The sequence below is a fragment of the Acanthochromis polyacanthus genome, chromosome 24 (assembly GCF_021347895.1).
Source record: "Acanthochromis polyacanthus isolate Apoly-LR-REF ecotype Palm Island chromosome 24, KAUST_Apoly_ChrSc, whole genome shotgun sequence".
Taxonomy (NCBI): domain Eukaryota; kingdom Metazoa; phylum Chordata; class Actinopteri; family Pomacentridae; genus Acanthochromis; species Acanthochromis polyacanthus.
Genome location: NC_067136.1, coordinates 769836 through 794378, shown reverse-complemented (window position 1 = coordinate 794378; position 24543 = coordinate 769836). Strand labels below are relative to the sequence as shown.

General features: G+C 42.9%; 1 protein-coding gene across 10 annotated transcripts in view; it reads left to right on the top strand.

Annotated features, from left to right (window-relative positions):
- Positions 1-24543, top strand: part of LOC127532602 (uncharacterized) — a 114439-nt gene that overhangs the window by 30572 nt on the left and 59324 nt on the right. For 4 of the 10 annotated variants that reach the window (XR_007940141.1, XM_051944572.1, XM_051944564.1 and 1 more), the window contains 12 exons: positions 7447-7776; positions 11933-12025; positions 13816-13853; positions 14664-14747; positions 15403-15477; positions 15778-15846; positions 16174-16227; positions 17971-18030; positions 18359-18412; positions 18713-18781; positions 19302-19385; positions 20208-20288. Coding sequence is in view for 9 of the 10 variants with exons in the window: in XM_051944572.1 (XP_051800532.1) it covers positions 7447-7776; positions 11933-12025; positions 13816-13853; positions 14664-14747; positions 15403-15477; positions 15778-15846; positions 16174-16227; positions 17971-18030; positions 18359-18412; positions 18713-18781; positions 19302-19385; positions 20208-20288 (1091 nt within the window). In the remaining variant the exon portion in view is untranslated. The remainder of the gene's footprint in view (positions 1-7446; positions 7777-11932; positions 12026-13815; positions 13854-14663; positions 14748-15402; positions 15478-15777; positions 15847-16173; positions 16228-17970; positions 18031-18358; positions 18413-18712; positions 18782-19301; positions 19386-20207; positions 20289-24543) is intronic. The other 6 variants (XM_051944565.1, XM_051944566.1, XM_051944567.1 and 3 more) reach the window with 6 other exon arrangements.

The following is a 24543-nucleotide window of genomic DNA, read 5'->3' as shown; positions in this document are numbered from 1 at the left end:
TGTCCCTCACTCCTTCCTGGATCGTCAGTGTCTGCCTCCCCTCTCCTTTCGGCGTTCTCCCTCCCTGGATCCTCGTCCACCACCGAGCTCTCCCGCCGCCAGGGATCCTCCTACCATCCGCCGCCACACTCGGCTAACCTCCCAGAAGCGACGACGGCCGCCGATCCCCGGCTCACCCTCTCCAGAAAGGGACCAACCCTTCACCCCCTCCCGAACGCACCCCGGACCTTCATCCATCATCAATAACCCTCCCAGACAATAAACCTCCTTCTTATTCCACCTCTGCCTGGGTAGCGTGGTTCCTCTGCTTGAGTCCAGTCTGAAATCTGTGACCGAATAATCTGGCCACCAAAATGGACTCGGAGGACCCGCTGCCGGGACCAGACCAGCCCTCTCCCCCCAACCTCATGCAAGCCGTTTCCGTACATGGACAATTATTGGGCCAACCCAGTAAGTCACTCCATGAGTTAGCTGATTCTGGACACCGAATAAATGCACAACTAGACACCTTATCTAGCCAGATGACACAGGTAGCCTCAGCCCCGACCATACTCAACCAACACAGCCAAGCACTCCAAGATCTAGCTTCCTCTGCCAGTCAGATACACACACAGATGGATAACATGACCACACAGCTCAATCAGGTTACCTCCGCCCTTGCCCAGCTCTCTGCATTCCAACCAGCTCCAGCCCCTCTGCAACCAGATCCCCTCAAGTCCCGGAACCTGCAGCTCCCCCCTCATCTCCAACCCGCGAACCATACGTCCCCAAACCAGAACGTTACTCCGGCGACCAGGGAGCCTGCCGGGATTTCCTGATGCAGGTCTCCCTGGTCTTCGGTATGCAACCCCTCACTTACAGCACTGATCAACAGAAGGTCACATACACACTCAGCCTGCTGACTGGAGCTGCGCTACGCTGGGGATCGGCGGTCTGGCTAAATAAGAAACTGGCCTGTGAGTCTTACGCTGCCTTTACGGAGGAGATGCGCCGCATTTTTGACCATCCAGTCCAAGGACCGGACGCCGCCAAATGCCTGGGCAGCCTAACCCAAGGGAGTCAGAGTGTGGCCGATTATGCAGTTGAATTCCGGATCCTGGTGGCGGATTGTGACTGGAATGATTCCGCCCTCCGCTATGCATTCCAGCGCGGATTGAGTGACAAACTAAAGGATGAGCTCGCCCCTAAGGAGGAGGCGTCAGATTTAGACTCACTCATCGAAATGACAATCTGGCTGGACAACTGGCTGCGAGAACGACGCCGGGAGAAGAAGACCCAGGTTCCCCAGTCTGCCTGGCCTCATCTCCCAGTCCAGCCCCGCTCCTACCCCGGCACCCGCGGAACCAGCCCCCCGCATTGGCCAGCCCCACTAACCCGGCCCCTGCCCTCAGCTCTGATCCAACCAGCACCCGGGGAGGAGCCCATGCAGCTTGGCCGGGCCCGCCTCACTGACGAAGAGAAGGTGTCCCGCCGACGGCTGGCCACCTGTTTGTACTGCGGTGAGGTGGGTCATTATGCTGCCACCTGCCCGGCCAAGCAGGGAAAAGCCGCGACTCGCCAGTGACCGGGGAGGTCCTGGTGAGCCGTACCATGTTCTCCTCTCCAACGACTCACCTCCGGGTGAAAACCTTGCTTCAGTGGGAAAATCACCAGTATTCAGTCGCCACGCTGGTGGAAATTGCTGAGGGCAATTTCATCGACGAAGCCCTAGTCAGACAACTCTACATACCCACTGAACCGATTCAACCCCCTCTCTGCGCCCTGTCCCTGAATGGCTGCCACCTAGCCCACGTTAAGAACCAGACCATCCCATCACCATCCGCATCTCTGGAAATCATACAGAATCCATCACCCTCTGTATCCTGCCCAACTCGCACACCCCTCTGGGCCTCGGATTCCCCTGGCTCCAGCTACATAACCCCCATATCGACTGGACCCTTGGAAAAATCTTAACGTGGAGCCCTGCCTGTCATGCCTCTTGCCTCATCTCTGCCCCTGCCCCCGGTAGTCCCACACCTCCTGTGCGACCCCCGCCTTCTGACCTGACCGGCGTACCCTCTGAATATCATGACCTCGCCCCGGCCTTCGACAAAGATCAGGCCCTGTCCCTACCCCCTCACTGGCCCTATCACTGTGCCATAGACTTGTTGAAGGACGCCCCCCCTACCGAGTGGGAGGCTTTATAATCTGTCAAAACCCGAACGAACCACCATGGAAGAGTACATCAGAGAGTCCCTGGCTGCCAGATTGATCCGCCCATCTACGTCCCCGGTCAGGGCGGGGTTCTTCTTTGTGGGTAAGAAGGACGGCGGATTGCGGCCCTGCGTGGACTACCGGGGGCTGAATAAAATCACCATCCGGAACAAGTACTCACTTCCCCTCATAGATTCGGCTTTTACTCCCTTACATGGGGCCACCATATTTTCTAAATTAGACCTCCGTAATGCATATCACCTAGTCCGGATTTGGGAGGGAGATGAATGGAAGACGGCTTTTAACACCCCCTGTGGCACTTTGAGTATCTGGTGATGCCGTTTGGCCTAACCAATGTCCCCGCCGTCTTCCAGAATCTCGTCAATGACATCCTGCGGGATTTCCTGAACCGGTTCATTTTTGTCTACCTTGATGACATCCTGATCTTCTCCCGCAGCCTGGAGGAGCACCGTTGATACATCAGAAAGGTGTTGGAGCGCCTTCTGGGGAACTGCTTATTTGTAAAAGCGGAGAAGTGCGCTTTCCACGTGTTGACGGTGCCCTTCCTGGGTTACATCATCACTGCGGGGAAGATCAGGATGGACCCAACCAAAGTGGCGGCTGTGGAGGATTGGCCGGAGCCCAGGCACCACAAACAGCTCCAGCGGTTCCTGGGCTTCGCAAACTTCTACCACCGCTTCATTCAAAATTACAGTCAGATTGCAGCCCCCCTAACCACTCTCACATCCACCTCCCACAAATTCCTCTGGTCCCCCACCGCACACACCGCCTTCCAAACCCTCAAGGCATGCTTCACCTCTGCTCCCATCCTCGTCCAGCCAGACCCGAGCCATTCATCGTCGAGGTCGACGCTTCGGACACCGGAGTGGAGGCAGTGCTGTCACAGCGCACCGGCGGAGATGACAGGCTTCACCCTTGTGCTTTTTTTTACCACAAACTCTCCCCGGCGGAAAGAAATTATGACGTTGGTAACCGGGAGCTCCTTGCCGTGAAGCTGGCACTGGAGGAGTGGAGACACTGGCTGGAGGGGGCCGAGCAGCCATTCCTGTTGTGGACCGACCATAAAAATTTACAGTATCTGCAAACTGCCAAGTGATTGAACCCCAGGCAAGTCAGGTGGGCTCTGTTCTTTGATCGTTTTCACTTCACTCTATCCTATCGTCCCGGAACCCGTAATGGCAAACCAGATACCTTGTCTCGCCTTAATTCCAAAGAAAGCTCCCCAAAAGACCCAGAGACCATCCTGTCCCCCTGCCACCTGGCTTGCCTTACGTGGGACATCGAGACCACCGTCCGCCAAGCACAACGGAACCAGGTTTTTCCGGAGGCCGGTCCCCCAGGAACGCTGTTTGTCTTGGACGCCGTTTGCCCGGACGTCCTCCATTGGGGCTACTCCAGCCAGTTGTCGTGCCACCCAGGGCTGTCCAGGATGCTGGCAGTTCTCCGCCGGAGGTTCTGGTGGCCTTCCATGAACCACGAGTGTAGGGATTACATCTCAGCCTGCTCCGCCTGCGCCCAGAATAAAACCTATAATCAGCCCATCCCTGGACTCCTCCATCTTCTACCCATCCCCCAGCGACCTTGGTCCCACATCTCCCTAAACTTCATAACTGGCCTGCCTCCATCCCGTGGGATGACCACCATCCTTACCATCATTGACCGCTTTTCATAATATGGCCACTTTATCCCACTACCCAAGCTCCCTTCAGCCCGTGAGACAGCAGACCTCCTAGTGGCCCATGTTTTCCGCGCACACGGTATCCTTCTTGATATCATCTCAGATCGTGGACCCCAGTTCACCTCGCAGGTCTGGTGAGCATTCTGATCCGCCCTTGGGGCCAAGGTCAGCCTATCCTCCGGTTTTCACCCACAGAGTAACGGCCAGAAGGAGCGGCTGAACCAGGAGATGGAGGCCACCCTCCGGTGTATAACATCAAAGAACCCCAGCGCCTGGAGTTCCCAACTCCACTGGGTGGAATACGCCCACAACACCCTCCCCAGCGCCGCCACTGGCCTCTCCCCGTTTCACTGTGCCTACGGTTACCAACCACCACTTTTCCCGGACCGGGAGGGAGAAATTGCGGTGCCTTCGGTGGAGGCCCATCTCTGTCGGTGCGCCTGCACCTGGCGCCAGGCCCGCGCCGCCCTCCTCCGAACATCTCGCCGAACCCAAGACCAGGCCACCCGACACCGGTCCGAGGCGCTGATCTACGCACCCGGCCAACGGGTCTGGCTGTGAGCCAAGGATTTACCCCTCCGCACCACCTCTAGGAAATTGTCCCCCCGGTTCATCGGTTCCTTTGAAGTAATCACGATCATTAACCCCTCCGCAGTTCGCCTCCGTCTCCCCCCTTCCATGAAAATTCATCCCACATTCCATATTTCTCAGATTAAATCGGTTCAGGAAAGCCCGCTGGCCCCTCCCGTTCCAGCCCCCCCACCCCCCTGGCTTCTGGATGGTGATCCCATTTATACAGTTTCCCGCCTTCTGGACGTCCGCCGCCGGGGTAGGGGCCTGCGATATCTGGTGGACTGGGAGGGTTATGGCCCGGAGGAGCGAACCTGGGTCCCCAAAAGCCGAATCCTGGATCCCTCCCTGATCCGGGATTTCCACCGTGCACACCCGGACCGACCTCGTGGGGCACCAGGAGGCGCCCGTTGAGGAGGGGGTACTGTCAGGGCTCTCTCCTCACCCCCGTCCTCCCTACCTGGCATCCAAATACCCTTTTCCCATCTGTCTCCCCCCTTTTCTCTCCCTCTCGTGTCCTCTCTCCTTCTCCCTTTCTCTCTCCCTCTCCCCAGCAATGCACTGAGTGGAGTGCAGCCACAAGGCTGCCTCCACTCAGGTAATCAGCTGCCTCACTGGAGTCTGGACAGCTGGAGCTCATTCCACTAATCACAGCCTCTGCAATAAGAAGACTGGTTCACTCCTCCATTCTCTGCCAGATTGTTGTACTCGACGTCCTAGTCAGTCGCTCTCGAGCCTGCACGTTTTTGTCTCTGTGTCTGAATTGCTCCTAACTAATTCTCTCTTCTCTTCTTCGTCAGAACCAGTTGTCCGGACTCCTGCCTGCCGTGCTCCGTCTGTTTTCCCTCCCTTGGACCCTCCAGACACCGTGTTCCCCTCCGGACCCCCTCCTGGCTTCCCCCCTCCTGGTGCCCCCCGGATCCACCTGCCATCCTTCAGCCCGGTTCGTCCCTCACTCCTTCCTGTATCATCAGTGTCTGCCTCCCCTCTCCCTTCGGCGTTTTCCCTCCCTGGATCCTCGTCCACCACCGAGCTCTCCCGCCGCCAGGGATCCTCCTACCATCCGCCACCTACACTCGGCTCCCTTCCTGGAACCGACGACGGCCGCCGATCCCCTGGACCTGTCTCCTGGACCAACCCTTCACCCCCTCCCGAACACACCCCGGACCCTCATCCATCATCAATAACCCTCCCAGACTATAAACCTCCTTCTTATTCCACCTCTGCCTCGGTAGCGTGGTTCCTCTGCTTGAGTCCAGTCTGAAATCCGTGACAAAAGTAATGGATAGAATACTTAGTAAAATAATCAATACAATACTGATTCCTAAAATAATCAATAGCTGCTGCAGTGTTGTTTATATCGTGTGTTGTTGATGCTTTTGGGATTTGAGCTCAAACTTTGTGATCCTCTCCCAGCGTGGGTTATTAAACAGCTTTGGTCCATATTAGGCCCTTGTGTCTTGTTTATCTTGAATTCATCGCTTTAAGTTTCCACTGGAGTTTTTCCAGCTTGTTTCTAACCTGTCATTGTTAAACCCTTGTTGAAGAAACCTGACTTTTATGCTGACTCCCTAACTAACTACAGGCTTATCTCAAACCTTTCCTTCTGGTCAGAAGTCTTTGAGAAAGTGGCCTCAAATCAGGTTTTGAAATATCGGTCATGAAATAATCTTTTTGAGCCTCTTCAGTCAGCTTTTAGGGCGAATAGCTCCACAGAAACAGCGCTGACTGAAGTGGTGAATGATTTGCTGCTAGCTGTTGACTCAGAGGCTTCATCTGTTCTGTTGCTGCTGGATCTCAGTTCTGCTTTTGATCCGGTGGTTCATTGTATTTTATTCCAGTGCTGGCCTCTCTGCACCGGCTTCCTGTTCAGCTTAGAGCAGACTTTAAGGTGCTGCTGCTAACATATAAAACTGTAAATGGAATTGCCCCAACGTACCTGTCCAATCTGGTGAACCCGTATGACCCCACTTATGCTCTGCGTTCCCAGTGGACTGAGCTTCTGAGTGTCCCAAAGGTCCATAAAAAGACTGTTGGGGAACGGGCTTCTTCTCTCTGTGTTCTCACATTGTGGACAGTCTATGTGCTGAAATCATGCAGACATCCTCCATTGATGGATTTAGAACTAAACCGAAGACCCACTGGTTTACTGCGACATTTGAGTCTGAAATTGTTTGTTTTGCTGATGTCCTTTTATTGTTTCAGCATGTTTGTGTGTGTTTGTGGATTTCTGATGTTTTTATTTTTATCTCTGTGTACAGCCCTTTGACTGAACACACTTTATTTATACATTTATTATTAATATTATTTTCTCCAGAATTCACACTTTTACCAAATGCACCTAAAATTTAGAAAATAAATATGAAAAAATCTGATATGTAAAGGATAAAACAGTGAGAACAGTCTTAGTATTCTGATGAAGTTCTCTCTAACAGAACAGACTACAGCTGGACTCTGTGTTCTACAACATGTTGTTTTATGTTGGACTCAAAATGTTCATTTTCTATTTTCACTGTAAATAAAATCAGTAAAAACTCCATTATAGATGAAAAACATCAACAGATATCAGTTTGTTCACCTGTTACTAAACTGGATCCATAAAAGTCGTCCTGAAAAAAACCTGGATGTTGAAATGGTTTCCTCCTTGACACTATAACTGTCATCAGAGTCCATCCTTTTAGTTGTAGCAGCTTCACTGTCATTATACTGAAGTCAGACAACAACATGACAACACTTAGATCATGTTCCTGAGGCAGAAAAACACTTTGGAGAAAAACTCATCAATGTAAGACAATGAAATAAAGTTCAGTCTAAAATAGAATGTAAATGTCAGATGTGGTCAGTCCTGATTCCTCTTCATCAACCTGATGGATCCACTGATGACTAAAAGAACAGAAGCAGCAGCTCAGAGTTCATGGAGGAGTTTAGTGGTTAAACTCTTCTCATCTGGATCAACTTTAACTTCTCTCTGCTTTCTTCTTCAGCTCAGGAAAACATCACAGCTGAACGTGGACAGGATGTCATTCTACCATGTAAAGTTCCCAACATCAACAACATCACAGCTGCAGAGTGGAGAAGACCTGGACTGGATCCAGATTATTATGTTCTCCTGTACAGAGATGGACACTTAGCTCCAGACAGCCAGCATCCATTTTATAAGAACCGGGTGGATCTGCAGGACAAAGAGATGAAGGACGGAGACTTTTATCTGATTCTGAAGAAAGTGACGATGGAGGACAGAGGAACATACATGTGTCTTGTTGACCAGAGTGGAAAGACTGAACTCATCAGCATCATCAATCTGGAAGTTTATGGTGAGTTTGTGTTGAGAGTTCAGTTTGTGTCTCTGATGAAGCTGCTTGGTCTCAGATCAGATGTTTGTGGTTTATAAAGATGTTGCTGATGAGACTTTGGAGAAAACAGCTGATCTGACTGATGTTCAAACACCTGATACCTCTGATATCTCTGATATCTCTGATGTCTGTAGTAGACCAGGATGAAACACTGGAGATGTGAACATGGGTGGAATCATTGTATGACCAGTAGTGTGTGTGTTACTTTTTGATGTTGGTTTTCTGATCTATAGATGACTGAGGCTGAAGTTATTCCAGTTATTCCATTCTCTGAATGGAGGTTTGGTTTAATCCACTCCATCCTAGAGTCCAGGTCACTGACTGTCTCTGATGTCTACGATCTATGCAGACCTATATCTATAATCAATAAATGATGAGGGGAATTTAAATCTGATGCTTCTATTTTACCAGAGCAGCTTTTCCAGTGTTTACAGAGTTAGTTTATCAGCTCTGGAAACACACAGACCAGTTAGGTACGAGTTCAGACATCCCATGTGACGCTGCTCAGCCAATGAAGTCTCTGCATTCCAGCTGCTAAACATCACAGCTGAGTTCACAAAACAGTTGAGAGGAACAGATGAGGGGAGGACAGAGAAAATAGAAAGACAAATAACACGACACCGAGAAAAAAGTAATCCTGAATATGCGGACTATGTTTGGATTGTAGTATCTCATCAGACATGTATTACTTAATAAGTTAGTAGAATGGAATCTGTTTTGTTTTTTCTAGTATCTGATATGAGTTGCTTGTTATATGTAGTGTCTGCTCTGATGTGGTTCCCACAGATGGAACCTGAATTACATGCGTGACTAATTGTACCCATATCATTGGAATGTGTGAACTGTTGTTTTTGGGGCACCCATGTCCAGCTAGAAGATGGATGTGGTCCTTTGGGATTTCAGAGCAGAGGGGTTCTATTCAAGGGTGGTCTTGTTTTGAGTAAGGGGTCTTCAAACATGAACCAAATGTTGTAATTCTATCTTTACCAGAAGGTATAAAAGCGACCTGACTTCTTTGTTCAAAGAGGAATCAATTGGCAGGCTCCTTCCAGACAAACCATGGGGCCTCTTCAGATCTTGTCTTTTTATAATAAAATTATTTCATATTACAAGCAACAGTTTCACCGGATGTGTTATTCAACCTCAGCACATCTAAGAGGAACCATGACAGGATCAGCATACAGCTGTAAGCTTCTCCACTATGAATATAATCCAAACTAAATCTGGTTCCAGACTCACCAATGAGCTCCAGATGTTTGAGAAAAACTCTAACACTGTTCAGACCAGATTCAGAATCCTGGCAGCTCAGTTCTAACATGAAGCAGCAGAGATATAAGGGGAGAGATAGAAGACAGAAAAAATGTGAAAGTGTTCAACTGTTTACACTGCAGGGTAACATATTATACTGTATATAAGTTGGTTCAGGCTGTTCAATCATTATTTTTCACTTTATTTTCTGATTATATCAAAAGTTATTTATTAATAAAAGTTGTCAAAATGTTTTTAGTGAATGTATTTGATGTGATGGTCAGTTATTGATTATAGACAGACACTAATAAATCTACCAGGTTACATCAACATAAATCACATTAATTCAGTTAGACGTTATGCTTTAATACATTTTCTCTGACTGGACCTCTTTGATTTTAGTTTCACACCTCTGCTCTACTGGATTGCTTTTTTTCCCAACTTGTCAATAAGTTTATACCGGTCTCTACAGATGTTTTTAAATTTTTGTTCTAAAAATATGACCTTTCTGTCAGTTTGTGTCCATGTATTCAAAAATTAGTGCTTGATTCAGTCAGCTGATGATGTTTTTGCCCCAGTCCACCTTTGTACAGAAATATAGTACACATATAGTATAGTACACATATAGTATAGTACATATATAGTATAGTACACATATAGTATAGTACACATATAGTATAGTACACATATAGTGTAGTACATATATAGTATAGTACACATATAGTATAGTACATATATAGTATAGTACACATATAACAACACGGTCTCACGGGGATTCGTGAAACTGTTACGTAAATTTTTTGTTTCTTTTTCGTGCGCACCAACACGATTTCGTCATGTTTTTCGTGCCGCTCACCACGAAATGTTTTTCGTGTTGCTCACAACGAAACCCGCTGTGGTAATCACAGCTGAAAGTGGTTTATACCAGCGGATTCATGACGATCTAAGCTGTCCATCGGCGTATACTGCTTGTGTGATCGCGTTTGCGGCCGCCGGCCGCCGGACATTCTTTAAATTCCTATGCAAATTGGTAAGTGTACCACCGGGTTATGGTTAGGTTATGGTTAGGGTTATGGTTATGGTTATGGTTAGGGTTATGGTTAGGGACGATGTCATGCAAAATATAGCGTTGGATTCGCCATGGTTTTACATTAAAAATATAATACACACATTCGTTTGAAATACGTTCTGGGTGGCACGAAAAGTCCGCCGTTTAAAATACATTGGTGCGCATTTTGTGGTGAGCGGCACGAAAAACATGACGAAATCGTGTTGGTGCGCACGAAACCGAAACAAAAATTTACGTAACAGTTTCACGAATCCTCGTGAGATCGGGCTGCATATAATATAGTACACATATAGTATAGTACATATATAGTATAGTACACATATAGTATAGTACACATATAGTATAGTACATATATAGTATAGTACATATATAGTATAGTACACATATAGTATAGTACATATATAGTATAGTACACATATAGTATAGTACATATATAGTATAGTACATATATAGTATAGTACACATATAGTATAGTACATATATAGTATAGTACACATATAGTATAGTACATATATAGTATAGTACACATATAGTATAGTACACATATAGTATAGTACACATATAGTATAGTACATATATAGTATAGTACACATATAGTATAGTACATATATAGTATAGTACATATATAGTATAGTACACATATAGTATAGTACACATATAGTACACATATAGTATAGTACATATATAGTATAGTACACATATAGTATAGTACACATATAGTATAGTACATATATAGTATAGTACACATATAGTATAGTACACATATAGTATAGTACATATGTAGTATAGTACATATATAGTATAGTACATATATAGTATAGTACACATATAGTATAGTACATATATAGTATAGTACACATATAGTATAGTACACATATAGTATAGTACACATATAGTATAGTACATATATAGTATAGTACATATATAGTATAGTACACATATAGTATAGTACACATATAGTACACATATAGTATAGTACATATATAGTATAGTACACATATAGTATAGTACACATATAGTATAGTACATATATAGTATAGTACACATATAGTATAGTACACATATAGTATAGTACATAAGTAGTATAGTACATATATAGTATAGTACATATATAGTATAGTACACATATAGTATAGTACATATATAGTATAGTACATATATAGTATAGTACACATATAGTACACATATAGTATAGTACATATATAGTATAGTACACATATAGTATAGTACACATATAGTATAGTACATATATAGTATAGTACACATATAGTATAGTACACATATAGTATAGTACATAAGTAGTATAGTACATATATAGTATAGTACACATATAGTATAGTACATATATAGTATAGTACATATATAGTATAGTACACATATAGTATAGTACATATATAGTATAGTACACATAGTATAGTACACATATAGTACAGTATAGTCCATTTTTTTCCTTAAAGCTTGGACTACAACCAAAGATCTTCTACAAAGTGCTGAACAGAGTCCAGAAATGTTTATTAGAGAGATTTCAGTTTTTTAAATTAAAAATTCTAAAAACATTTTGTCACTTTGACTTCAAGAGTTACTGAGACTTTATTAATACACAAAATGTTTATTTTTCTCTGTTTAGAATTAAATCTACATTCTGATTCAATTAAAATTCATTCTAATGATGTTTGATTGTAACATGTCAGAGAGCAGAGAGGATCTGATACAAGTTACTGGTAGTTTGGATTCAACTTGATAAAATCCACTGATCAGTTTGTATTAAAGGCCTCATTATTCCATGTTTTATCATTTCAGATTATTCCAGGACGACCTTAGGGATAGTTGGTTTTGTTGTTGGTGTGTTGGTCTGCCTCCTGTCAGCTGCAGCAGTTTACCTTTTTCAGAACAGTAAGTCACATTAATATACACACGTGGACAAAATTGTTGGTACCCCTCAGTTAAAGAAGGAAAAACCCACAATTCTCACTGAAATCACTTGAAACTCACAAAAGTAACAATAAATAAAAATTTATTGAAAATTAAATAATCAAAAACAGCCATTACTTTTGAATTGTTGATTAACATAATTATTTAAAAAAACAAACTAATGAAACAGGCCTGGACAAAAATGATGGTACCTCTATAAAAGATTGAAAACTATTTGACCAGAGTGACATGATTAACTCAGGTGTGTCATTTAATTGACATCACAGGTGTTTCCAAACTCATAATCAATCAGTCTGCCTATTTAAAGGGAGACAAGTAGTCACCCTGCTGTTTGGTGAAAAGGTGTGTACCACACTGAACATGGACAACAGAAAGCGAAGGAGAGAATTGTCCCAGGACATCCGAAAAAAAATATAGACAAACATCTTAAAGGTAAAGGCTATAAGACCATCTCTAAACAGCTTGAAGTTCCTGTGACAACAGTGGCTCATATTATTCAGAAGTTCAAGACCCACGGGACAGTAGCCAACCTCCCTGGACGTGGCCGCAAGAGGAAAATTGACGACAAATTGAAGAGACGGATCGTTGGAATTGTATCCAAAGAGCCCAGAGCAACCTCCAAAGAAATTAAAGGTGAACTCCAAGGCCAAGGTACATCAGTGTCAGATCGCACCATTCGTCGTTGTTTGAGCCAAAGTGGACTTCATGGGAGACGACCAAGGAGGACACCACTGCTGAAAAAAACTCATAAAAAAGCCAGACTGGAATTTGCAAAAATGCATGTTGACAAGCCACAAAGCTTCTGGGAGAATGTCCTTTGGACAGATGAGACCAAACTGGAGCTTTTTGGTAAGGCACATCAACTCTATGTTCATAGACTCAAAAACCAAGCATACGAAGAAAAGAACACTGTCCCTACGGTGAAACATGGAGGAGGCTCAGTAATGTTTTGGGGCTGCTTTGCTGCATCTGGCACAGGGTGTCTTGAAAGTGTGCAAGGTACGATGAAATCTGAAGACTATCAAGGCATTCTGGAGAGAAATGTGCTGCCTAGTGTCAGAAAGCTTGGTCTCAGTCGCAGCTCATGGGTCTTCCAACAGGACAACGATCCAAAACACACAGCCAAAAACACCCAAGAATGGCTGAGAGAAAAGTGTTGGACTATTCTAAAGTGGCCTTCTATGAGCCCAGATCTGAATCCCATTGAACATATGTGGAAGGAGCTGAAACATGCCATTTGGAGAAGACACCCATCAAACCTGAGACAACTGGAGCTGTTTGCTCATGAGGAGTGGGCCAAAATACCTGTTGACAGCTGCAGAACGCTCATTGACAAATACAGAAATCGTTTAATTGCAGTGATTGCCTCAAAAGGTTGTGCAACAAAATATTAAGTTATGGGTACCATCATTTTTGTCCAGCCCTATTTCATTAGTTTGTTTTTTTTAAATAATTATGTTAATCAACAATTCAAAAGTGATGGCTGATTTTGATTATTTAATTTTCAATAAATTTTTATTTATTGTTACTTTTGTGAGTTTCAAGTGATTTCAGTGAGAATTGTGGGTTTTTCCTTCTTTAACTGAGGGGTACCAACAATTTTGTCCACGTGTGTAAAACTCTTGACCTTTACAAAGTATTGAGGCTTTAATGAAAACTGTGACATGTGAGCTTTCATTTTATTATATGTGTAATTATCTGGACTACAGTCCTTTCTTTATTTAAACACTGATGATTTTATTTCCTCAAAGGGAAAGAGAAGAAGACTTTGGAAAGGACAAATCAACAAGTAAGTACAGAGAGAAGTTTGACTGCTGGTACATGAAGAAAGACTCCAAGATCATTAGATGACACAAAGTAAAGTCAAGTTTGATGTAAACAAACGATGATGGAATAAAGGAAGAAGGTTTGTGTCTGTAAAGCAGATCAGACGTCAGTATTGAAGCTGTGACAGGAAGACAATAAAGAATGTGGACAGAGGAGAAGAAAAACCAGATGGAGTTTATAATGAACAGAGGAAGTGGTTCAATACAGAAACAGAGAAGAACAACAGCTTTAGCAAACTTCAGTGGAGAGAAAAGAAAGTTTATATTAAAGAGAAACTCACAGGTTTCTATTTAATAACGACATATTTGTTGTAACCAAAGAATGTGAACCTGAACAGACGATCAGTAACTAAAGAGCAGGAGTCAAAGAAGCAGGAAAAGAAGTTAATGGTTGTATGTAAAGAAACAGCTTCTGGATGAAAAACACAAGATGGAGACTGAGCTGTAGATTCTGGAGGAAAAGATGGAAACTAACAAGTTTAACTCATGATCTGAGAGCAATGGAATATCAATGAAGGTTCAGTAATTCTGACTTTACCTGCAGAAACAGAAAAATCTCCTGAATTTGATGTTAATTTGAGTTAATAAATGTAAAGTTTGATCTGCTGTAGATTCTAACAGTTCCAGTTTACAGCAGAAGTGAGAACAAAACTGTTGAAAATCACTGAAATGGCACAACTGAATCACTTCTAAGATGAACAGTTTTCTGTTCTGTAGAACTAAAAACTCTCAGTCTCACACCTTAAAATCAGAACATGTTTCTTTACCTGCAGCTGGAGGGAATTAATTCAGAAACCAAGAATCAGCTCCTGGAGAAGAAACAGAAAAATGAGATCCTGGAGTATGAGCTGGAAGAGGTAAATGTCATCATGATGGTCTTTTTCAATCAAATAACTGCCATGTCACTGAACTCTGTCTCTCCATGATGAAATGTTGATAAAATTAATGAAATGATGTAAACTTTGAACAGAAACAATGATTTTCTAAATATCAACTTTAAATGTGATCATAAATCAGTGAAGGTCAGTAAAAGGAAGTAAAGTTTGGAAACATTGTGGTGTCACTTCCACTGCACAAACATCCATCATTCTGAAAGCAACAATTATCTTCATGAACCACTAAACTACATTCTCATTTGAAAACAAATGAAAACATGTTTGAAGACTTTCCTCCATTTTCTCTGTTTCCAGGTTGACAAGAAATAAAAGAAAAGATGTTGATTAGAAACATATTAGTGAGAATCAAACATGTAGATTAGTTAAATATGAACATGATTGTTGAGAGACAGAGTTACTGAATTAAAATAAGGTGATAAAGTGAATGTTCCAACCAGCTGTTTCAGAGGAGAACTTCCTCACCATCTAAAGCTACAGAAACAGAGATTTAAGCAGAACTCAGCTATGTTACATCAACATGCTTTTAATGAGTCTACAACCAACCAGAAGTCACACATTAATGTCATGGACAGATGTGTTCAGATTAATAGACTGTTTGTCTGTCTCTTGTTTCCAGTGTAAGGATGAAAACCTGAAGTCGATGAAGACTGAGAAAAAACTCAAGACAGTGGTCCAGAACGTGAACAAGGAGGTTGATGTTTTCTCTCAAATCATTGATCTGCTCTCATCTCTCTTCTCTTTTCATATAACACTGGTCTGTTGTTGAGACTAAAACAACTTCAAATATCCAGAAGAACAAGACAACAAACAGCTGTTTTCAGATTCAGTTCCACTGTGATCTCTGATTCTGATTTGATTTTCATGTTTGGTGAAAAAATGAAACTAGTTCTCAGACAAAGTGGAACAAGTTTGAAATCAGTTCTTTCTATGGTCAGCAATAATCTTTAATAACCTAGAAACTAAAACAGAGCATGTGTTTCTTTATTTGCAGCTGAAAAAAATGAACTGTTGTACCAACTCTAACCCTACTGGGAGCTTTAAGGAGAATCCACAGGAAGAGGTGAATCTACCATCTAAACCTTCTTCAATCAATGACTGATGTGTCTACTGAACTCACTGTGATGTAAAGTTTTAGCAGGAAAGTTAACTAGTTCACTGTTTATCAGATTAATGAAACGTCGTTAACTTTCTACAGAATCAGATCAAAATGTTAAATTGATGTAAACTATTAACAGTGAAAGTGACTGGTGTTAGAGATTTAAGCAGAACTCAGCTATGTTACATGAACATGCTTTTAATGAGTCTCCAACCAATCAGAAGTCACACATTAATGTCATGGACAGATGTGTTCAGATTAATAGACTGTTTGTCTCTCTCTTGTTTTCAGAGAATGAAGACTGGCAGAAAACTGAAGGCAGTGGTCCAGAACGTGAACAAGGAGGTTGATGTTTTCTCTCAAATCATTGATCTGCTCTCATCTCTCTTCTCTTTTCATATAATACTGGTCTGTTGTTGAGACCAAAACAACTTCAAATATCCAGAAGAACAAGACAACAAACAGCTGTTTTCAGATTCAGTTCCACTGTCAATCAATCTTTATTTATAAAGCCCTTTTCATGCCAGGAAGCAGCTCAAAGTGCTTTACATAAAAACAATACAACAATTAAAAGCACTTAATACAAGAGATATAAAAACAAACACACACACGCACACATAAACACACACACATAAACACACACTCACACAAACTTGGGAATTAAGAACACTTGAGGGAACGCTGTCTCACACAGTGGGGAAACACCAGAGAATAAGGAACAGAGTAAAATGGAAAAAATAGGATATATAAATAAAAGCAATACAAAATTAAGATAAATAAATAAAAGGATATATAAATAAAAATACATAAGATATATAAATAAAAGCAATAAGAGCAATAAAAATTACGATAAATAAATACAAGGAATAAAAGACTTCAGACCTGACTGAAGCCGACGTAAAAAAGTAAAAACACGATAAATAATAAAATAACACAAGTAGCTAAAACCAGACTAAAAGGTTAAAATAATAAACAAATAAATAAATATAGTTTAATCAAAAGCCAAGCTAAAAAGGTAGGTCTTGAGTTTGCTTTTAAAAATGTCCACATTCTCTGTTTTCCTCAGGTCCTCAGGCAGACTGTTCCACAAACGTGCACCGTGATGGCAGAAAGAGGCCTCACCATATGTTTTGGTTAAAACATGAGGAACAATTAGAAGAGCACTGCCTGAAGACCTGAGGGTTCTAAAAGGCACATATTTCAAAAGCAGATCAGATAAATAATTTGGACCAAGACCATTAAAAGCTTTAAAAACCATTAAAAGGATCTTAAAATCGATTCTGAAGCAGACAGGTAACCAGACTTTAAAATTGGTGTAATGTGTGCTCTCTTTCTGGTCCTCGTCAAAACCCGTGCAGCTGAGTTCTGAAGATGCTGTAGCGGGATAATACTTTTTTTAGAGAGACCAGAAAGAAGAGCGTTACAGTAATCTATTCTGCAGGTAATAAAAGCATGCATTAGTGCTTCAGTGTTGGCTTGAGATAAAAATGGCCGTACCCTGGAAATGTTCTTCAGATGATAAAAACCGCTCCTAACTATGCTTTTAATGTGAGCATTAAAATTTAATTTAAAATCTAGAATAACACCAAGGTTTTTTACTCGATCAGATGTGTTAAAATCCAGGGCTTTGAGTCGTAAGTTAAGCTTTTCCCTGTCTGGCTCAGGACCGATAACAAGTACTTCTGTTTTGTCCTGGTTGAGCTGTAGAAAGTTACCTGCCATCCATAACTTAATATCTAAAATACAATTTAAAAGTGCATTTATTGGCCTGGTGTCACCAGGAGACACGGCTACGTAAAGCTGAGTGTCATCAGCGTAACTATGGAAATTAATGCCGTGTCTCCTGATGACGTCGCCCAGTGGCAACATATAAAGGTAAAAAAGAGTGGGACCTAAAATGGAACCTTGAGGGACACCACACTTCAATCCATGATCTCTAATTATGCTTTTTTTATTTTCATGTTTGGTGAAAAAAATGAAACTAGTTCTCAGACAAAGTGGAACAAGTTTGAAATCAGTTCCTTCTAAGGTGAACATTCTTCTTTAAAACCAGAAACTAAAACAGAGCATGTGTTTCTTTATTTGCAGCTGATCTGTTGTACCAACTCTGACCCTACTGAGAGCGATGAGGAGAATCAACAGCAAAAGGTGAATGTCACCATCTAAACCTTTTTCAATCAATGACTGATGTGTCTACTGAACTCACTGTGATGTAAAGTTCTAGCAGGAAAGTTAACTAGTTCACTGTTTATCAGATTAATGAAACGTCGTTAACTTTCTACAGAATCAGATCAAAATGTTAAATTGATGTAAACTATTAACAGTGAAAGTGACTGGTGTTAGAGATTTAAGCAGAACTCAGCTATGTTACATCAACATGCTTTTAATGAGTCTCCAACCAATCAGAAGTCACACATTAATGTCATGGACAGATGTGTTCAGATTAATAGACTGGTTGTCTCTCTCTTGTTTCCAGAGGATGAAGACTGGCAGAAAACTGAAGGCAGTGGTCCAGAACGTGAACAAGGAGGTTGATGTTTTCTCTCAAATCATTGATCTGCTCTCATCTCTCTTCTCTTTTCATATAATACTGGTCTGTTGTTGAGACCAAAACATCTTCAAATATCCAGAAGAACAAGACAACAAACAGCTGTTTTCAGATTCAGTTCCACTGTGATCTCTGATTCTGATTTTATTTCCATGTTTGGTGAAAAAATGAAACTAGTTCTCAGACAAAGTGGAACAAGTTTGAAATCAGTTCTTTCTATGGTCAGCAATAATCTTTAATAACCTAGAAACTAAAACAGAGCATGTGTTTCTTTATTTGCAGCTGAAAAAAATGAACTGTTGTACCAACTCTAACCCTACTGGGAGCTTTAAGGAGAATCCACAGGAAGAGGTGAATCTCACCATCAGAACCTTTTTCAATCAATGACTGATGTGTCTACTGAACTCACTGTGATGTAAAGTTCTAGCAGGAAAGTTAACTAGTTCACTGTTTATCAGATTAATGAAACGTCGTTAACTTTCTACAGAATCAGATCAAAATGTTAAATTGATGTAAACTATTAACAGTGAAACTGACTGGTGTCTATGAACTGAGTTACATTTGAGCATAAATCTAAATGATCTGGAACACAGAATAAACTTCAACAGTCCAGTTTGTTCACTGTTACTTTCTGCTATAAACCACTAAAGAAACATCAACATCCATCAGTCTGAAAGTCAAATAATGTGACAAACACACAGAAGAAGTCACCATCTAAAGCTACAGAAACAGATTTAAGCAGAACTCAGCTATGGTACATCAACATGCTTTTAATGAGTCTACAACCAATCAGAAGAAGGAATCTTTACACAATTCATGTCATGTGTTTCTGTGCTTCAATACATAAACTGTCTTTTTATTCTGTCTACAGGATGAGAAGCTCCAGGAGGAGGACCAGAAGTTGATGGAGACTGGTAGAAACCTGCAGACAGAACCCCAGAACATGAACCAGGAGGTTTATCTGCTCTCATCTCTCTTCTGTCTCTTTTCATCAGAAACTGATTTGTTGTTGGGAACAAGACAACTTCAAACATCCATAAAAACTCATTTAAACATTTAATAAGTGAGACTGAAGTCCAGTTTGACTGCAGCAAAGTTTAATGTGATCTCATTCCTCCTGTGTTAATGTGTTACTGAGCAGCAGGTTTAATGTTCATAGAAATATCAGACTTATTATCAGACTATTAGACATTTAATCTGAACTCAACCTTTGAATGACCACAAGTTTAGTCACATCTTCCAATGAATTAGAAAGAAGAATTCAGTTCAATCTTGTGAGTTCATTGACTCAATGACATGAACTTGATCTTCCAGTGAGAGAAGATTTGAGAAACTCTTCATTTATTGATGAGACTTTAAGGAAATGTTTGTGTTGTATCAGATCCTTTAGAGGAATCCCACTTTGAGGTCTTCACTTTCAGTTTAGGTTAACGCTCTGAACCCCAGAAGATGCTGGTGGGTTTGAAGTACATGTGATTAAAAAAGATAATATGTTCTCAGCCATAAAGTGGAAAAAACAGAAAGAACTTTCAAGTTTTCCAGTTTCCAACAGTCCTTGAACTATCCATGTGTCACATTCAGTCTGTCAGAAAAATGATCCAAATCTGAGCTTAAAATCCAGATTTAATCACAATCACTTCATTCCACATTTCATTTAAAACTTTAAACCATTTGCTCTCACCTGAATTAGTTAAAAAAAAAAAAAAAAAAGCATGAAGCAATGAGTGACTTCTTGCTTCCACACACCTGAATAACTGACCTGTGTGTTGTCTCTCAGCTGAAGCTAGAAGGACCTATAACTGTAGTAGATGTCCACGAGCGGGGTGACGTCATCTGTCCTCAGAACACTTCCTCTGAGGTAAAGTTGTTTACATGTAGATGAAACTTCTGAATACTGTGTAAACATGTACAATAAGTTTTATATCAGTGTTGTGTTAGTTATTCAGGAAGAAGGAGTCATATGAACCAGTTAATCACTTTACTGAACTTGTAGCAGTGAGCATATACAGACATACGAGCATGGTAGAAAAAGGCTCTGTCTCCCACCACTTCTTCTACACAGTATATACACTTACACTCTCCTAGCGCCCTCACCGGTCACCTCTGGTAGTGTCACAATATAACTGCTATTGCATGTGTCTGTAAACACAACATCTCCCCTGTTACTCAGAAAGAATACTTCTTTGTATGAACAATCTTTAACTGAAGTAGAATTAGCATTACTGTATTTTTAACTGTTATTCAATGCAAACCAAAATAATATTTTTTTTCATTTATATAAAACACACTTTGGAAAGTAGCAGTACTGTATGTCGAATATTCCCAAACTCAAATAAAATACTGTATCCACATAATGTATTACCTTTAGCAATGAAATAAGGTCTGACTTCATACAGTTTATATAACAAACATATATTCTTCAGGCATTTCCAAATAACCCTACTAACTTATAAGACTAACTGAAAATGTGACTTATAGACTCAAGATGTAGCAACTGAAATTAAAATTACTGTCACCTAATCAACTTAGTTTTACTTTCGGCTTGGAGCTACTTCATTACATAATCTTTTGTCCAAGCTGGTTTCTGTCTGTCTCTGTGAGTAGTTTGTCTTGTCATATTCTTAGCTGGGCTACTGGTCTTTTCAGTACCAGCTCTCTGTGCTTCCTCTGTGCCGTCTGGGCAGAGAGAAAGGCGTGCTGCATTCCACTTTTTCCCGTCACTCAGGACAAAGGTGCTCAGTCCTGTCTGTTGCTCCACAGACATCAGGTGAGTGTACTGTCTCTCTCCTTTTCCCACACGAAAAGGCCTGCGCACCCGGACCTTGGCACCGACTGTGACCTTGGGAGTTTTTGCTCCTCGTTTCTTGTCTGTGTAGCGTTTGCTTTTCTTCTGTTGTATGGCAACTCTGGTTGCAACGTGTGCATATGTCCCGCTGTCTGTTGGTGGTAGCAGAACATTCAATTTTGTCCACATCGGTTGTCCTCTCAGAAGCTGGAAAGGGGATTCACCTGTCGTTGCATGAGCAGTTGCTCTGTAGCTCTGCAGCATTTCAGTGACTGCTGGTTTCCATGGGCGTTGAGCTACCTGAGCTGCTTGAACACAGTCCTGAAGCACTCTATTAAAGCGTTCCACACATCCGTTTGCTTGAGGATGGTAAACACTTGTCCTGATGTGCTTGATGCCCCTCTCTTTGAGAAACGCAGTGAAGGCAGAGGACATGAATTGTGGGCCATTATGGGTTGTAATGGCACAGGGATTTCCTTCCCGTGCAAAGATGGAAGCCAGGAACGTTATGACAGTGTCTGTAGTTGCAGATGAAGTAAAGGCAACTTCCGGCCATTTACTGAAATAGTCAATGAGAGTAATGGCGAATCTGCAGTCATAGGTCCCCAGTTCAAAAGGACCGACAATATCTACAGCCACATGTTGAAAAGGGCCCCCTGGAAATTCCACAGGCTGCATTGGGGCCGCAGGCGTTTTGGCTGTTTTGTCACAAGACTGGCAGATTGTGCAGGCCGACAAAACTGTGTGAACCACATCATCCATGCGTGGCCACCAGTAGAGTTTTCTGAGGCATTGTTTCGTGCGAACCACACCCTGGTGCCCTTCATGTGCCAGCTGAACAATCCTCTGTTGAAGAGACTTAGGCACCACCAGGCGAGCTGCACGGAAGATCAGCGGCGCCTCAATAGCAAGTTCATGTCGCACCAGGAAGTAAGGCTGCACATCACCTGGAAGAGCTTTTTATGAATTAGGCCATCCGGACTGAATGACTTGTCGCAACTTTGTAAGTTCAGGACAGTCCTCACATTCAGCTTTAAAATCTGTAAGTGGCAGTGCCATCAGGAGAGGAGAAATCTCAGCTCTCTGTGAATAATTCTTGCTCAGCTTCTGCAGCAGTGTTGGATGTAGTAAGGGGAACACGTGAAAGACAGTCTGCCATTACATTCTGTGTACCTGGGCGGTACTGCACATCATACTGAAACACATCAGTCTCGCTGACCACCTGGCGATTCTCATGCCAGCTCTGTTCATGCCTTTGGTGTTGAGAAGGGTTGTGAGAGCTTGATGGTCGGTTCTGAGTGTGAATCTGTGTCCCCACACATAAGTACACCATCGCTCCACAGCCCAAACACAAGCTAGGGCCTCTTTTTCAGTCGTAGAATATTTCCTCTCTGCAGCTGACAGTGTACGAGAAGCAAAGGCAACGATGCATTCATTGCTGTCTGGATGTAGCTGCGTCAGGACAGCTCCTAACCCATAGTCTGAGGCATCTGTCGTGATGAAGGTAGGAAGCTTTGGGTTATAGATGGCAAGTGCAGGACTCTCAAGAAGCATTGCTTTCAGCTTAGCAAAACTGTTGTCTGCTGCTGCATCCCATTGTAGTTCAGCCTGGGGGTTTGTTCTGAGTAGCTGTCGTAGTGGCTCGACCAGTGTTGCATAGTTGGGAAGGAACTTGCTGAACCAGGAAGTTAAGCCCAGGAAAGAGCGCAGTGCTGCCATGTCTTTTGGTGCAGGAGCCTCAGCGATGGCAGTCAGGTGATCTGGGCTTGGGCGCAGACCTTCCTTTGAAACCACATGTCCGAGGAAAGGAATGCTGGTGTGACCAAATGAGCTTTTGTTAAAGTTTATCTGAAGTCCGGCATTTGTCAGCCTCTGCAGAACAGCTTGTAGGTGTCGATCGTGCATTTCTTTTGACTCACCATAGATTATGATGTCATCCAAGTAGTTTTGAACTCCTGGTAAGTCCTTCAGGATCGTCTGCATCATTTTCTGGAAAGCAGATGGCGCTGATGCCAGGCCAAAGGGTACACGTGTGCATCTGAAGACACCATCACGTGTTATGAATGCAGTGAGATTCCGGCTGTCAGGGTGTAAAGGCAGTTGGTGGTAAGCGGAACTCAGGTCAATTTGGCTGTAGTGTGTAGCACCAGCCAACTCAGCAAAAATGTCCTCCATATGAGGGAGAGGATAACAGTCCATGATCACACTTTTATTGGGCTCACGCAAATCCACACACAGCCGTGGTCCTCCACCACGTTTCCGTGCCACGACCAAGGGACTCACCCATTCAGACGCATCCACACGTTCTATGATGCCAGCTTGAAGTAGGCGATTGAGCTCTGCCGACACCTCCTTACGTATGCTCAGTGGTAACGGTCTCAACTTTTGACGTACTGGCTGCACGGTGTTGTCCACTTGTACTTTGTGGATCAACCCTTTCACACATCCAAGCTGCTGCGGTGGGGTCACATCAACAATTTGTAATGCTGTGTTTTGATTGTCATTAGCAGCTGCATTTGAATCAGTCTCTGCACTGTAGTTCACCTTGCCCCCAATAATGTTGACATTGAGTGCTTTAATGAAGTCCAGGCCTAGCAAAGGTGATCCAGCTTTAACAATGTGGAATGAGGCTGGAACTCTGCTGTCTTGCCCTGCTATGGCTGCTGTTGCTGGCAGGCAACCAACAGGCACTTCACGTTTAGCATAAGTGACCAGTTTGACTTGAGGTTCAGTCAGCGAGCAGTCTGCAAATACTGTCTGTACATTGTCTCTGGCAGGATAGATACGGATGCTCCAGTATCAACAATCAATTCCAGGACATGAAAGTTTTCTTTAGGTGCTTCAGTGTGGACATTGCAGGTAATTTTGTCAAAGGTTGCTGCTGTAAATTTCACATCCTTCACCTGCAGTATGGCTAGTTCTGGAACAACAACCTCTCTTATTTCACTAGCAGCAGAGTTACAAACTTTGGCGAAATGTCCCTTTTTACCGCATTTATTACAGTTTACTGAAGCAGCTGGACAGTTTGTATCATTAGCCAAGTGCTTTTTGGAGCCACATCTGAAGCACTTGCGTTGTTGCTGGTTTCCATTCCTCTTTTTATCCCGTTCAGGAGCTGGGGCTGTAGCTGCACGAGCTCCTCTCTGTCCTCGGAAACGCGCCCTTGACGCGCCGACAGCTTGCACCGGCGCAGTCGGGACTGTCATAGTTGAAGAAAGCAGTGTAGCATTTTTAACCGCTGCCTCCACCTGGCATGCGATTGTAAGAGCTTTCTCCAGCGTGAGGTCATCTTCCAACAGAAACTTGTCTCTCACAGCCGTGAGATAAG